General features: G+C 41.0%; 1 protein-coding gene across 1 annotated transcript in view; it reads left to right on the top strand.

Annotated features, from left to right (window-relative positions):
* The window catches only part of LOC133655535 (uncharacterized), a 57,129-nt gene extending 49,947 nt beyond the window's left edge, over positions 1 to 7,182 (top strand). Inside the window, 8 exon segments of the mRNA XM_062055779.1 lie at positions 1,851 to 2,013; positions 2,091 to 2,359; positions 2,435 to 2,580; positions 2,658 to 3,207; positions 3,317 to 3,488; positions 5,770 to 6,035; positions 6,115 to 6,221; positions 6,298 to 7,182. Coding sequence (XP_061911763.1) covers positions 1,851 to 2,013; positions 2,091 to 2,359; positions 2,435 to 2,580; positions 2,658 to 3,207; positions 3,317 to 3,488; positions 5,770 to 6,035; positions 6,115 to 6,221; positions 6,298 to 6,564 — 1,940 coding nt within the window. The 3' untranslated portion in view covers positions 6,565 to 7,182.
* Positions 7,183 to 16,617: the final 9,435 nt, after the last annotated feature.

Here is a 16,617-nt window from a genome sequence, read left to right as displayed (position 1 = left end):
CTGTAACGCCGTTAGTTTCGGCTGTAACTAGTAATCTAACGCGTTATTTTTTTATATACTGTAACTCAGTTACCGTTACTGCATGATGCGTTACTGCGTTATTTTACGTTATTTTTATGTAGTATCGGCTAGAAACTGAAGATCTGAGTGTGTTTTATTGGAGCGCTCCGGTGGAAAAGAAGAGGCGTGCTTTCCCCCACCCACAGAAAGCACGCCTCCCAGCAGGGGAGACGTTCCTCCAGAGCCGTACTTCGGGTCTAACGAGCCCGGCGGTTTGTTGCAACTTTGTGACTTTATTGCACGCAGCCATCCACCCAGCTAGAGCACCTACACACACTCACTGTCGCCGCTCCCTCACCTCTCTCGCCCACTCACTCACTGACGTCACTCACCTCTCATGCTGTCATATCTTAAAGGGCCACACACACACACACACACACACACACACACACACATACGCTACTCTCATAACAACTAACAAGACATCATGGCGAAGCCAGAAGTCGAGTTTTTTAACATGGAGACATTCTCAATACTTTTCTTTTGTCGAGCACAAAGAAAATAACATTTTAGTTAAATGTAAGTTGTGTCTTGGATCAAAGATCCTATCTACTTAGAGTTAAAGTTAAAGTGCCATTATGTTGCAGCTATTTAAAATAGTTTTGTCAATTTTTTCTGGCCTGAAATAAATTGGCCCTTTGAAACATATCTTTGTCTTTGTGTGTTGTATGTAGACCACATTGCTTTCTGAGTTCAGTGATGCAAATGCATGTCAAGTTGATCAACAGATTGTATTATTCTCCAGTGCAATAACAGTACTGAAATGAAGGCTAAAAGGGCATTAATGGGAGCCTTAAAAAAGGGGGGGAAAAAGAAGTAACTAAATAGTTACTTTTCACAGTAACGCATTACTTTTTGGTGTAAGTAACTGAGTTAGTAACTGAGTTACTTTTGAAATAAAGTAACTAGTAATTGTAACTAGTTACTGGTTTTCAGTAACTAACCCAACACTGGTTATTATTTTCTTTAAGTCACAAGGTCCCTGAAGCATTGTGTCTTCACCAGTGTGCGACCTGTTCTGGTGGTTACAGACGCAACACTGTCGCCATTGACAATGGTTGTGCTTCTCTCAGAGGCACTTTGTGTAGGGGCTGACTCTGATTAGGGTCCTCAGTCTTACGTAATGTCCATGGACTCACTGGGAGCCCTTTCTAGAGCACGTCTGAGGTGTCTCCGGTTTCTCCTGAGAGTATTACCAGAAGACAACTGGACTTCGAGTCAAACTGCTTCAGCACTCTGCCTTTTCTCCAAGAAGTGTGAGGTGTGAGTGGCTGTATTCTCCACAGTCACTTGGTTTCAGTGTGTCAAGGTCTCTTGCTGACCTGTTGCACCTGGGTGGAAGGCAGGGTTCACCCAGGACAAGTCGCTAGCTCATTGTAAAGCCAACATAGATAGACGACCGTTCACATTTACATTCACACACTAAGAACAATTGTCTGTATGCATTTCCAATCTAATAATTTACTTTTAAAAAGGAAAGTTGAATCTATATTGAAAGAATAAAGAATTTACAAAGTTATTTTGTAGATTAAAAGCAAAAGAAGTCACAATAAGTGTAAATGTTTAACAATTATACAGTTAGTAATTGTACATTAAGTACAGGAACAACGCATGTGTACTTTCCAAAACTGCCTCTGACTTTAAAAAAAGTATATATATTGATTAAGGCCTGGAGTTGGAAAAAAACCTCATCATTCAATCATTGCTGACAGCTGTTCTGCCCAGTTGCAAAATACCATCCGTGCCCCTGACTAATTTTGAATACAGTATGTGTTCATCAACTTTTGCAGTGTGTGGCACCTCTCCATTGAACACGAGGATAGTTGGAGGTGAAGACGCTCAAGAAGGAAGTTGGCCTTGGCAGGCCAGTTTGCAGGATCTTGGCAGCCATGTTTGTGGTGGTTCTCTTATAAACAAAGAGTGGGTGATGTCGGCTGCCCACTGCTTCTTCAGGTGGGTCACCTGAACATGAAATCATATATATTTTGAAACTACTTGAACCATCTGACCTTTTGGCGTTGTCTCTGTAGCACAAATACCTTTGGATGGTCCGTTTCTCTTGGTCGTCAGAACCTGCAGGGCAACAACACAAATGAAGTGTCCAGAACTGTTGACACAATCATTTTGCATCCAAACTTCGACATTTTTAGCTTTGACAACGACATCGCTCTGCTTAGACTTTCCTCACCGGTCACTTTCACAGACTACATCAGACCTGTGTGTCTGGCAGCCAGTAGCAGTAACTTCATCAATGGTACTGATAGCTGGGTCACTGGTTGGGGAACAGTCCAGGAAGGAGGTAAGGTACTTTATTGGTAATGGATATATACAATTACTTTTACTACAATTAAAATATTTTCCCTGTACTTTTTAGTGTTACTCCCCTTCCCTCAAATGCTACAAGAAGTGGAGGTTCCAGTTGTGGGGAACAAACAGTGTAACTGCCTGAATGGTGAAGGTTCTATTACAGACAACATGATCTGTGCTGGTTTACTTGAAGGAGGGAAAGATGCTTGTCAGGTATAAAACTTCTTCTCATGTACTTATTTGGTTAAAAAAAAAAAAATTACACACACAATTGCTCTTCACACCGTTAGGGTGACTCAGGCGGTCCAATGGTGAACCAGCAAGACTCAATCTGGATCCAGTCAGGAATAGTCAGTTTTGGTGTTGGCTGTGCTAGGCCTAATTTGCCGGGAGTTTATGCCAGAGTGTCCACCTATCAGGCCTGGATCAACTCCCACATCAGTTCTGATAAACCAGGCTTTGTCCAGTTCAACTCCAGTGGGCTGGATGCTGACATCAACTTCATTTGTCCTGGTCCCTCTCCTCCTGTTACTAGTGCTACTACTGCTACTAGTACTACTGCTACGAGTGCTACTGCTACTAGCACTACCTCTACTGCTACTGCTACTAGTACTACTGCTACTAGCACTACCTCTACTGCTACTGCTACTAGCACTACCTCTACTGCTACTGCTACTAGTACTACTGCTACGAGTACTACTGCTACTGCTACGAGTACTACCTCTACTGCTACTAGTACTACTGATACTGCTACTAGTACTACTGCTACTGCTACTACTCCTACTACTATTACTACTACTACTTCAGCAAGTCCCCAACCAGAAATTCCAATTTCCACAGGTTAGTGTCTTTGTTCTGCTTCAGATTATATTATCAGTTCTAGTTTTTCTGAATCTTCGCTTTTTTTTTGTTTTTTTACCTTATTTTCCTATTTGCCTCCCCTTTGTAGAACGAGTGTGTGGCACAGCTCCATTAAACAATCGGGAAGAAGGCGACACTGGAGTTGTACCAGGGGGTACTTGGCCTTGGGCTGTTCGTCTCTACAAAAACAATGTTTTTACTTGTGCAGGAACTCTCATCACTTCCAGGTTCATCCTCACTTCCGGACAGTGTTTCTCTAGGTAAGTCCTGCATACTATCCCTCTACCTTGTGTCCGAATTAGGGCTGTCATCGATTGGGAATTTTCATAATCGAATCTGATTCGTTAGATTTTGCTAATAGTCCACTATCAGTCAAATCTATGGGGTTGTTGTTTATTTTAAACAGCGAAACAAACAAATTGTGATGATGGTAATGTATACTGACTGTTAAGTGTCAGTAACATCACTATCACATGATTTAGCAGAATCTCACAGACATAAGGTGATTCTTTTAGATACGTATTAAATACTTGGGAATGCAGTCTTTCATTAAAATGACAAAGCAAATATCTCATTTGTTAATTGTTCCACCTCAAAAAACATCTGAACGAACTCTGATACAAATAGTTTTTCAAGCAAGAGAGATATGTGAAAGATTTGTAGACACGGGACGTCACCGCTCTATGTGACAGACAAAATTGTATGGAGATATGAATTATCTCTTACGCTTTAAAAACTACTTGTCTACACACAGTAGTATTTCACTAATAATGAACTCGGTCGATCCATCCTCCCAACACACCTGCTGTACACAGGGGGCTTCAGTATATACTTTAATGTCTGACGATTCGACTGCGAGGTTGATAGTCTAATCCATGGGTGTCAAACGTACGGCCCACAGGACGTGTCAGGCCCTCGAACAGGTTTAAGCCAGCACGCGGCCCGCAAAATTAGTTTGCTAAGTATAAAGATGTGCTGTAATTCCTGTGCAACACACATCATATTGTTTAAAGATGACGTGTGTGCTGATTTTAAGCGCCCTCTGGATTGGTTGCCGCTACTCCAATCGGTGCAGGTGCAGGCAATCAGCTGCTCCTCTTGTGGCTGGCAGCAGACTAATGCTGTAGTGAAGTGAAGTGAAGTGAATTACATTTATATAGCGCTTTTTCTCAAGTGACTCAAAGCGCTTTACATTGTGAAACCCAATATCTAAGTTACATTTAAACCAGTGTGGGTGGCACTGGGAGCAGGTGGGTAAAGTGTCTTGCCCAAGGACACAACGGCAGTGACTAGGATGGCGGAAGCGGGGATCGAACCTGCAACCCTCAAGTTGCTGGCACGGCCGCTCTACCAACCGAGCTATACCGTCCCATGTAGCGATGCACAATACCACTTTTTTTATTGTAAAGTATCCACTCAGCAGATAAAATAACAAAACAGTAAGATTCAAAGACTTAATTCAACATGACCACCAACTTTGTCGTTAAAATTTTGGGCAGCGCTCACAATTTGTTGACGGCACGATGTGCATTCTGAAATCCTTTGTAAAAATGTGTGTTTCTACATTTGTTGTTTGTTCTATTTAATTTTATGCTTAAATCTACCCTGTTCACATTAGTTTGTAGTTCTGTTACCTTTAATTTGATAATTATGGTGTCATTTTGGGAACGGCGTGGCGGAGTTGGTAGAGTGGCCGTGCCAGCAATCAGAGGGTTGCTGGTTACTGGGGTTCAATCCCCACCTTCTACCATCCTAGTCACGTCCGTTGTGTCCTTGGGCAAGACACTTCACCCTTGCTCCTGATGGCTGCTGGTTAGCGCCTTGCATGGCAGCTCCCGCCATCAGTGTGTGAATGTGTGTGTGAATGGGTGAATGTGGAAATACTGTCAAAACGCTTTGAGTACCTTGAAGGTAGAAAAGCGCTATACAAGTATAACCCATTTATCATTTATTAATTTTGACAGTTGTTTTGGTTATATTATAATTGTAATATTTGAATGATGATATATGAATGTGTTGCGGATGTCACCAATGCGGCGGTTTGAGGAAACACTGTTGCTTTTCCAAACACATCTTTAATAGTGAACTGCCAACATGAGAATGCTAAACAGGAAGTGCTTAACGTTTAATGGCTTTGTAAATACACTGAGGCAAAGTCTAAGTTCATTGTGTTCTTCATGGTGTTGAAACTGCACCGATTTTTTTCCTTAGAATTGTCAACTAACTTGAAGTATTTTGCCAAGAGAATTATTTTGGAATGTGTACATTTTCAGAATGTGCTAGTTCTGTTTTTGGCCAAAGTAAGACAAAGAAAACAATTTTGAAGTTGTGTTTATTTAATTATTATGCCATGATTTTATCAGTGCAGCCCGCGCGGGAATAGATTTTCCTCCATGCGACCCCTGAGCTAATAGGAGTTTGACACCCCTGGTCTAATCCGACTCCTCCAAATGGAATCGTCCAATCTTTGACTATTTGAGGAAAGCCCCAGTTTGGAGTATGTATAAAGTTTAACTGATGAACATGTTTATGCCACTACAGCTCTAATCCTACTGCCAGCGACTGGATTGCATATTTGGGCCAGAAACTTGACAATGGCATAGAGGAATTTGAAATGATGATGGCCGTTGAACAAATTACAATCAGCGAAATGACAGGTTCCAACATTGCAGTGCTACAGCTAACAAATGCGGTCAGCTTCAGTGATTACCTCCAGTCTGTGTGCTTGGACATCAACGATGCAACAACCTTCCCTTTTGGAAGTCGCTGCTGGGTTGTCGGCTGGGGACAGGAAACAAATGATCAAAGTAAGACCTTTTGTAATTTGATTGGATCTGATATTGGTTAAAACATACTCAGTATAATCAGTATTTGGATTATCTACAGTCAATGCAAACCCTGGTGAAAGTCTAAGAGACATTGAAACTATAATCACAAGTTGTGAGAGTGATAATCAGGACAACATTTGCACTTCAAGCTTCAACATTCAACAGGTACATTCATATTTCCCGTATTCAAATATGAATTATTTGGTTCTCTTGGGGCTCATGACAGTTGTTTTCTTTGCAGATGGATGAGGGTGGTCCACTTGTTTGCAAGTCAGACTCATCTTGGTTCCAGGCTGCCGTTGTTACAACAGGTCAAAGTCGATCCCTTCGTGCTGACATTCAGGTCTTTACCAGAACCAAGAGTTTCGAAGCATTCTTAAGGGAAACAGTTGGCGACCTGCCGTCTCCTGCAGCTTCCTCATCGGCAGTTATGCCCGGTTGCTGTGGGTCCTTGTTTCTTTGTTTCTTTGTGACTTTGACATTTAGCTACCTGGTGATGTATCAATGAACAGCTTGAGAATATTAATTTCTGCCCCTACGCTGTTGCAGTTTCAGTGATTAAAACACAGTACAATCAAGCGTTACAGTTTCAAACCAATCTTGCTTGCTTTTACACAGATGGCATTAGCTGCCTGAGGTAAGTACTACAAATAGATGCTTCATTATAACACTATTCTATATTTAATTTGATCTGTGAACTTTAGCAGTTTGGACTGTTGAAACAATGAATGCATATGATCCCTTTAGCCTACTCTTAATGACCCTAACTGCACTACTGTGAAAAATGAATACCAATTGTAGAAAACACTTGAAAGTGTTACCACAAACCTTAGCACAAAACACAATGAAACAAGAGTACTGTACAGAATGTAAAGTGACTTATTATCCAGAAACTGTTTGGCTATTATGAACACTGCAATCGTTTTTGAGACTGAACTGTAAATCATTTAATTGGATTCTGCATCAATGATTACTCCAAGAAATGTGGTTTCTGTTACCCTTGCAATATCACCCAATCAATTTGAACCTTTGTCTGTCATTTTTCTGACATACCAAAAAAACATTATTTTTGTTTTGCTCAGGTGCAATGATAGTTAAGAAAAAAAATAAAAAGTATCCATTGAAATCAAAATCAGTTTCATTGGCCAAGTATGTTCAACACTCAAATAATTTGAGTTGGTAGGCTGTACTCTCTTTGTTCCAGTAAAAACAAGGAAAAACTAACAACTACAAGAGAGCACCGTCCCGTGGCGGCCATCTGTGGCGCCATTTTGGTATGAAACAATTTTAGTATGTGTTTTACACACACATACACAACAAAAAATGTAAATTAAAGCAAAAAATAATACACGTTATGCACATATAATTGCAACATGTATAGACAAACAACAAAACATAAATGCAATTTCAAAACCCACATACACCGTTGTGGCCTCTGCAGTGTTCCAAGCTATTGTCTGCTGGGGTGGGGAGCAGCATGGCCAGAGACAGGAACAGACCCAACAAGGCAAACAAGAGAACCTACTCCGTCCTATGCTAGCTCTCGGCCAATGACCTCAGAATATTGGTATTTGTGTCATCAGCAAACAAAACACATCTTATTACATCTGACACCCTGCATATATCATTAAAGTTTTTGAAAAAAAACAAAAACAGTTTGGGGCCCAACACTGATCCCTGGGGGGCACCACAGACATCATCCTGGCTAGACATATTCTTTTTTCCAAATAGCTGCTAACCCAGTCAAGAACTACCACCCGATTTTGTTTCGTCCAAGCATTCCTGTTTTATGATCTATAGCAGGGGTAGGCAACCCACCGCCCGTGGGCCACATTGGTCTTTTTGATCCGGCCTGCCAAAAACAAAAATGTAATTGAGCAAATTGTGTAATAATTAGGACTACATTACTTGTCCTGTAATACCAAGTAATTCCACAGAGTGACGCAATAGGACTGCAGTATTCTTGATTGATTGCACAGTCCAGGTACACTTTTTCTACTGCTACTGCTCTGACAGCAAAACCAATTTGCAACAATGAAAAAAGTTGACAGCAAATGTTTAATAAGGAATGGACTGCTAAATAATTTTTCACTGAAGTCCAGTCAAAGGCTGTATGTGTTATTTGCCAAGAAACCGTTGCGGTTTTGAAGGAATACAACATAAGTCGTCATTTCTCCACCAAGCACGCTAATTATGCAAACAACCAGTCAATGCAAGAATGGAACGCTAGTGCTCAGAAATTTGGAGCTAATTTGCAGCCTCAGCGAAACATCTTTATCCGACGAACTACATCCAAGAATCAAGCACAAAGGCAAGTTATCTCCTGGAGTTCAAATTAGCCAAGACCAGTAAGCCTTTTTCCGAAGGAGAGTTTCTAAAAGAGTGCATGGTGGAGACACCAGGTGTTTTGTGCCCTAGGAGCAAAAGCAAATTTGAAAAAAAATAACTTATCACGCAGGACAGTGACTCACCGTGTGGAGCTAATTGACAAAGACTTAGCTAGCACGCTCAACAACAAAACAGAGTCATTTACATCATATTCCTTGGCACTGGATGAAAGTAATGATATTCGGGACACCGGTCAGCTTTTGAATTTCATCAGAGGGATTAATGACAATTTTGAGATAACGGAGGACTTTTTGGCCATGGAATCCCTAAAAGGAAAAATGTGAAGAGAGGACTTATTTAACAGCGTGGCGGAAGTCATCATGAGGCACAAACTGCCTTTGAGTAAGCTAGCTAACCACAGATGGGTCGCCAAATCCCACAGGAAAAAACATCGGGCTACTAAAAAGCAGTGACAGGCCGTGCGTTTCCCACCTAGGCCTTCAGTGATGTTCGACTTCAATGTTAACCCCTCAAAATACCATAATTTATATCACCACATGACCATTGCTGGCAGGCCCGGCCCTAACCAATCTGGCGCCCTAGGCAAGATTTTAGGTGGCGCCCCCCCACATCGGCAGTGAAGTGTATATACTCACAAGAAACCGAATAGCTTTGTCTTTGACCTTTTTTTTTACTTAAAGAAAGCAAATTAACAATCAGAATAGTTAACAAGATAAAAAAAAATATGGATAAATAAATGAATACAAAAAATAAAAAATGAATATATGAAATACAATATTTTTTACATACATAAACACAAAATAAAACGTGTCAACAAGTTGCATAAAATAAATTAAAAATACAATATAAATAAGGCACTGCACAAAACAAGATATCAAACCAGTATGACTTTAACAACTATATTACAAAAAAAGGGGATCCTACAGAGTTCTCTATTTGTGCTTTTTAATATTGCATTAACCAAAATGACTTACAAATTACTGTACACCAGGGAGTACTGACGTTACATTATTATTTTCCATAACAATTTAGCCCCCTCCACAATATTAACCCGACGTTAAAACAGAACTAGCTATTTATTGATTAGCAATTGCCGAATCATGTAACATTAGCTTAATGCTAAAAAGACAGGTTACTATCACATTCTGTAACAGACAAATAATTTCATGTAGGCTAACGTTACCTACCTGCTACCTCTGTCTTTTTCTCGTTTCTCCCCTTCTTTTCTCCCCTGGGCACCTGACAGTTTTGGCCGTTTTGACATCTTGTGTTGATTTTTTTTATGTGGTGACGTCCAAAAAGAGTCATGATACGGGAAGGGAGGGGACGCACCGTGCCGGGGGAGGGGGGGCGTAATGTTGTAACAAATAATATTTATATTAAATAGGCTTTACTTAGCATTTTAATTAACGTGGGATTATTTTATGTATTTAGAAATAATAGTACCAACTTTTTTTCTTTCTTTTTTTTTTCCTCCAACATTTGTGGCACTGGCGTGGCGCCCCCTGATGGACGGCGCCCTTAGCATTTGCCTATAGGGCCTATGCCACGGGCCGGCCCTGATTGCTGGTGAAATACTATACAGAAACACATTTACTGCGCATTGAACCACAGCAACAGTGTACAAAAAGGGGCATCAAGGAGGCTAAACAGGACTATAAAAACAAAATAGAACAACATTTTACAGACAATGATCCAAAGTGGGCCTGGCAGAAAATTAGACTTAGACTTAGACTTAGACATCCTTTTTATTGTCATTCAAATTTGAACTTTACAGTACAGATAAGAACGAAATTTTGTTGCATTAGCTCATGGTAGTGCAGGATAAAAAAGCAATAAAGTGCAGATCTAAATAAATAGATTACTGTACAGATAAATATATTGCACTTTTGCATATGCATCCAGGTTTATCGATGTATGTTATATTGTCTTTATATTCCAGCGAGTTAATCCATTTTTGGGGGGAATTGAGGGGATAATTATGATGTGTTCAAGAGTCTTATGGCCTGAGGGAAGAAGCTGTTAGAGAAATTGGAGGTTCTGCTTCGGAGGCTGTGGAACCTCTTTCTATAGTCCAGCAGTGAAAACAATCCTTGGTGTTGGTGAGAGGAGTCTCTGCAGATTTTCTGAGCCCTGGTCAGGCAACGCCTTTTTGCGATCTCCTGGATAGGAGGAAGAGGAGTCCTGATGATCTTTTCCGCCGTCCTCACCACTCTCTGGAGAGACTTCCAGTCTGAATTAGACACATTAAGTACAGGAGCAGCACTTCCACTCTACCCAACACAGATGCCTCTCTGAGGAGCTGAACTGCTTTTTTCTTTGCAAGATTTGAGGTTAAGATACTATCCGGGGATGTGCTGTCCCCACTCCCTGATAGTCAACCATTTACAGTTCAGGAGTGCGATGTTAGGCGTGTGCTCATGTCAGCGGACCCAAAGAAGGCTGCTGTTTTCACCAACATTTTAACCTTTCCCTCAACACAGCCATCATCCCCTCCTGTCAGAAGACCTCCACCATCATCTTGGTCCCAAAATAGCCCTCACCCACCACATTAAATGAACCCCATTATTATGTAATGCTTGGAGAGGTTAGTATTAAACCACATCAATGCCAGCCTCCCACCAACATATCTGTTGCAGTTTGCATACAGGTCCAACAGGTCAACAGAGGACGCCATCACCATTGCTCTTCACATAACCCTGAACAACCTGGAGCACAGCGGGACATACAGGATACCGTGTGTGAATTACAGCTCTGCGTTTAACACCATTATCCTTGACATTCTCATCAGGAAGCTGTGTGATCTTGGCCTATCTCTCCAAATCTGCTTATGGAGCATGGATTTTCTCACCAACCGACCCCAGTCAGTGAAGCTTGGCCTCACCATGTCCTCCAGTCTCACCGGCTTAGTGTAGAGCGTGGTATATAATAGTATCGGACTGTCTGATTGTGACTGTCCGCTCCATGTGTGATCAGTGTCAGAGCTTGGTCCGCATTGCCGGCAGTAAATTGGACCAGTTTTCAGTGAGGGTTGGACTCTGCCAGGGCTGCCCTTTGTCACCGATTCTGTTCATAAGTTTTATGGATAACATTCTAGGCATAGTCAGGGCGTTGAGGGGATCCGGTTTGGTAGCTGCAGGATTAGGTCTCTGCTTTTTGCAAATTATGTGGTCCTGATGGCTTCATCTGGCCAGAATCTTCAGCTCTCACTGGATTGGTTCGCAGCTGAGTGTGAAGCGACTGGAATGAGAATCAGCACCTCCAAGTCCAAGTCCATGGTTCTCGCCCGGAAAAGGGTGGAGTTCCATCTCCGGGTTGGGGAAGAGATCTTTCCACAAGTGGAGGAGTTCAAGTACCTCTGAGTCTTGTTCACGAGTGAGGGAAGAGTGGATTGTGCTAATGTTAGCTTGCTAGCAGGCTAAAATTAGCATGCTAACTTTTTGCACTAGTTTTGCAACAGTTTACCCCAGAGTCATGTAACTTGGTACTTGGCACTTGTAAACTGTTAGCATGCAAACGTAAGCATGCTAACATTAAAGTGCTAACTATATTTGCTAAATGTACTATTTTTTCTCAAATATTCCAGCCATACACCTTAGAGTCATATAACTTGGTATGTGACACAAGCTAACTATTATCATGCGCACGTTAACTTGCTAGCATTCTAACATTAGCATGCTAACTTTTTTAGCTAGGTTTGCAACCGTTTCACCCAGAGTCATAAAGCTTTGTATGTGACACTTGTTACCTGTTAGCATGCAAACGATAGCATGCTAGCAAGCTAACTTAAGCATGCTAACTTTTTCTTCTAATTTTACTTTTTTTTTCATATTTCCGCAGCCATAAACCTTTGAGTTGTATAACTTGGTATATGAAACATGCTGACTGTTATCACGCTATCGTTAGCACACATGGTACGTGTTATCATTTTTGTGTAAACATGCTACTGTTTTAGGCTAGCTCTGTGGCTCTCTTATGTTACACCTAAAACTCACAAATTCAGACACTCCGCACCATCTAGTAAGTACGGCGGCTTCCGGCGACCCCCGGCCATAGGTCCAGGGCACAGATAGCAAGCCCATCAAAATTTCCGCAGGAATTTTCTAGTTGTATTCTATAATGTTTTATTATTGTTATGATGACACAAAATGTGTACGTTACATGAAAATATGTCCTTGTGTCATACTTGCCAACCTTGAGACCTCACAATTAGGGATATATTCAAAAGGGAGAGCGGGGGTCTCTCATCTATTCACACACACACATGTATATATATAATATTTTTTGTATTTAGGCTATTAAATGCCCCACTAATAACACCTTTTACAAAAGCAAATTGAACCCATCATGATAACACACCTGCCTTTTGTCAAATGTTCATAGTTTCTAATTAAGAGCATCTAACAAATGTTATTATTCAGTTATTCAGTAGTTATTAATAATAATGTTAATAATTACTCAGTAAATATCACTTACTGAGTAGAATTTGAATGTGTCATAATACAGAACGGTTGTCCGACTGTTTTTGTGGCTGTGAACGCATCACTGGCTGTGCAAGCGGCTGCTGTCAATACAACATTTGTTTGTTTTCAACTTGTTTAAGTCGGGGTCCACTTTAATCAATTCATGGTAAATTCATGATGTGATTGCGACATTAAGTGACCGGTTTTGTTAGCTGGTGGTTTTGTTGCGGATGATGTTTTGGTGTAGTTACGGCTGACAGTAATCAGTTTTACTCAATAAAATGATTGTTGATGCACTGGACCCCCTTAAAACATCTGGGCTGACATCGTCATTGTTTTATATGGTTGTGACAAGTTGTTGAAATGGTACAGAAAAATCTGATATGTGTTCATTTTGTTTAGAGTTTAAGTTGGATTTGGATTTTGTGCGCGGCACAGATTTTACGCTCGGGAAGGACAAGGAAACAGTGCGCAATTTCTCAAACGTTTTGCCTCCAAGGACCGAAGTGAAAGTGTGCTAATAGTCCTCAGGCCAAACAGCCAATTTGTACCATGCAACAGCTCCACGAGTGAGGAATTTAGCCTCATACTAACATATATGAATACAAGGTATTCAGGCCAGGGTCTTCTAAATATCCCAAAAACTTGTTTTAAAACCCGTGGAGACCTACCTGGCATTCCAGGCTATAGCTCCCAGACTCTGGAACAATTTGCACAAGTCCCTCTGTGACCTTGACTGTGTTGAAACTTTTAAAGAAACATTTGAAAACTTCTCTTTTTAGTAAAGCTTTTAGTTAACACACCTTTTAGCTCTCAATTTTAATCCACTGTGCATCCTTTTTATGATGTTGCCCCTGTTTTTTTTTAATTGAATTGTTGTTTTACTTCGCCTATGTTTTGTACAGCGCTTTGTGATTTTATCTGTGAAAAGTGCTTTATAAATAAAATGTGCTTACTTACTAGTACAGACTGTAACACAGTTCAGTTAACACACAACTCTTAATCTTTTATGTACATTTTCAACTTCAAAACATTCAAAGAGGGCATTTTCTGAAGATTTTCGCCATTTCCAGATGTTGTTCCATAATTAGTTTGTCTTAGATATTTCATCTGATCGCTTTCACACTTTACCCAGACAGATGAGACTATGGAGGACGTTACATTTTGAAGCGTTTAGGTTTTTGTTATAGGACGTGGGTGAAGCATGGCGACCAAGATTATCCTTTTCCATAGGACGTCAAAAAGTCTCAAATTCAAACGCAACTAGTTAGCCTGTAAAAAAAGAAATCTATACATTTTTATGGTAAAATTTGGTGACTGAGTTGGCCATTTTTTTACAGTGCATTACTGGAAATTGAAAAACAGTGTCACTGTTATTTTTACAGTAACATTTTGGCGACTGGGTTGCCGTTTGTTTTTGTTTTTTTACATAAAAATGTATGTAAATAAACATTTTTATTGCATATTACTATACATTAAAAAACAGTACCACTGTTATTTTTACCTTAAAACTCTGAAAACTGAGCTGCTACTTTTTACGATGCCATCAATGATTGTGTAGCTTGAAAGAGGTAAGTATGAATATGTATTAAATTCGGTAGCCACCCTTTAGCGGGCCGAACGAAATGACACGATGGGCCAAATTGGCACCCGGGCCCCACTTTGGGCATCCCTGCCTTAGAGGGCACATCGGACTGTGAATCTAAACAATCTTTTAGATGGGGTCAAAGGGGTTGTTGAAATTATTAAAATTATAATATGGTATGACTCATGTATTTGTTTTCAGTCAGATTCATTCATATGAATATAACCGTTACTATTGTCCAGCCGGAAACGGCACCCATTGAAGGATGGTGTAACAATATTGTTGTCCGTGTGAAAAATGGGCGAAATTTATGACAATAGTGGCCCTGGGAGATTTTCAGATGGGGCACTGAAATTCGGGACTCTCCCGGAAAAATCGGTAGGGTCGGCAAATAAGTTTTGTGTGGATCGGAGAAATGGAGGAGCAAAACCGTAGTAAGAGTTGAATTAATTAGATGTAATGAGTGAACTCAACATTTTGCAAGTGGATGTCCGCTAACTTTTTGCAACTCAACGCTAAGAAAACGGAAATGCTGATTATCGGTCCTGCTAGACACCAACATCTATTTAATAATACCACCTTAACATTTGACAACCAAACAATTAAACAAGGAGACTCGGTAAAGAATCTGGGTATTATCTTCGACCCAACTCTCTCGTTTGAGTCACACATTAAGAGTGTTACTAAAACGGCCTTCTTTCATCTCCGTAATATCGCTAAAATTCGTTCCATCTTGTCCACTAGCGACGCTGAGATCATTATTCATGCGTTCGTTACGTCTCGTCTCGATTACTGTAACGTATTATTTTCGGGCCTCCCTATGTCTAGCATTAAAAGATTACAGTTGGTACAAAATGCGGCTGCAAGGCTTTTGACAAAAACAAGAAAGTTTGATCATATTACGCCTATACTGGCTCACTTGCACTGGCTTCCTGTGCACTTAAGATGCGACTTTAAGGTTTTACTACTTACGTATAAAATATTACACGGTTTAGCTCCAGCCTATCTCGCCGATTGTATTGTACCATATGTCCCGACAAGAAATCTGCGTTCAAAGAACTCCGGCTTATTAGTGATTCCCAGAGCCAAAAAAAAGTCTGCGGGCTATAGAGCGTTTTCTATTCGGGCTCCAGTACTCTGGAATGCCCTCCCGGTAACAGTTAGAGATGCTACCTCAGTAGAAGCATTTAAGTCCCATCTTAAAACTCATTTGTATAATCTAGCCTTTAAATAGACCCCCCCTTTTTTAGACCAGTTGATCTGCCGTTTCTTTTCTTCTCTCCTCTTCTCCCCTGTCCCTTGCGAGGGGGAGTTGCATAGGTCCGGTGGCCATGGATGAAGTGCTGGCTGTCCAGAGCCGGGACCCCGGGTGGACCACTAGCCTGTGCATCGGTTGGGGACATCTCTGCGCTGCTGACCCGTCTCCGCTTGGGATGGTTTCCTGTTGGCCCCGCTGTGGACTGGACTCCCGCTGATGTGTTGGATCCACTGTGGACTGGACTTTCACAATGTTATGTTAGACCCACTCGACATCCGTTGCTTTCGGTCTCCCCTAGAGGGGGGGGGTTACCCACATATGCGGTCCTCTCCAAGGTTTCTCATAGTCATTCACCGACGTCCCACTGGGGTGAGTTTTTCCTTGCCCGTATGTGGGCTCTGTACCGAGGATGTCGTTGTGGCTTGTACAGCCCTTTGAGACACTTGTGATTTAGGGCTATATAAATAAACATTGATTGATTGATTGAAAGTGTTCACTTGACCTAAAATCATATTCTGCCCATATCATGCCGATATGGGCATCTACATCAACTATATGATTTGCCTGAGAAGCTGGACAGGACAAAAAAAAAAAAAAATCATATTCTTTGTCAACATATTGCTAGTTGTTTTTTTTTACAGAGTGTCGCTTTTTTCACTTCCCCGCCACACACACGCCTTTTTATTGTTATTTGCGCTTAATGGCAGAGTTGAAACTCAACTCCCGTGAGATTTTGCTGGTCTGGTGATTTGCCTGCTCGATATGGCCCTCCCCCTCCCCGATGATCATTATCAAAACCATGTCAATGCAATGAAGGGCATTTCAACATTGAAAAATCATCATCTGTACACTGATTCAACAACAGTCTTTCAATTGTTGAAATTCTACCTGTAATTAAACATTGAC

The sequence above is a fragment of the Entelurus aequoreus genome, linkage group LG08, assembly GCF_033978785.1.
Source record: "Entelurus aequoreus isolate RoL-2023_Sb linkage group LG08, RoL_Eaeq_v1.1, whole genome shotgun sequence".
Taxonomy (NCBI): domain Eukaryota; kingdom Metazoa; phylum Chordata; class Actinopteri; order Syngnathiformes; family Syngnathidae; genus Entelurus; species Entelurus aequoreus.
The sequence above is the reverse complement of the archived record's forward strand: the minus strand, read 5'-3'. Positions and strand labels throughout refer to the sequence as shown.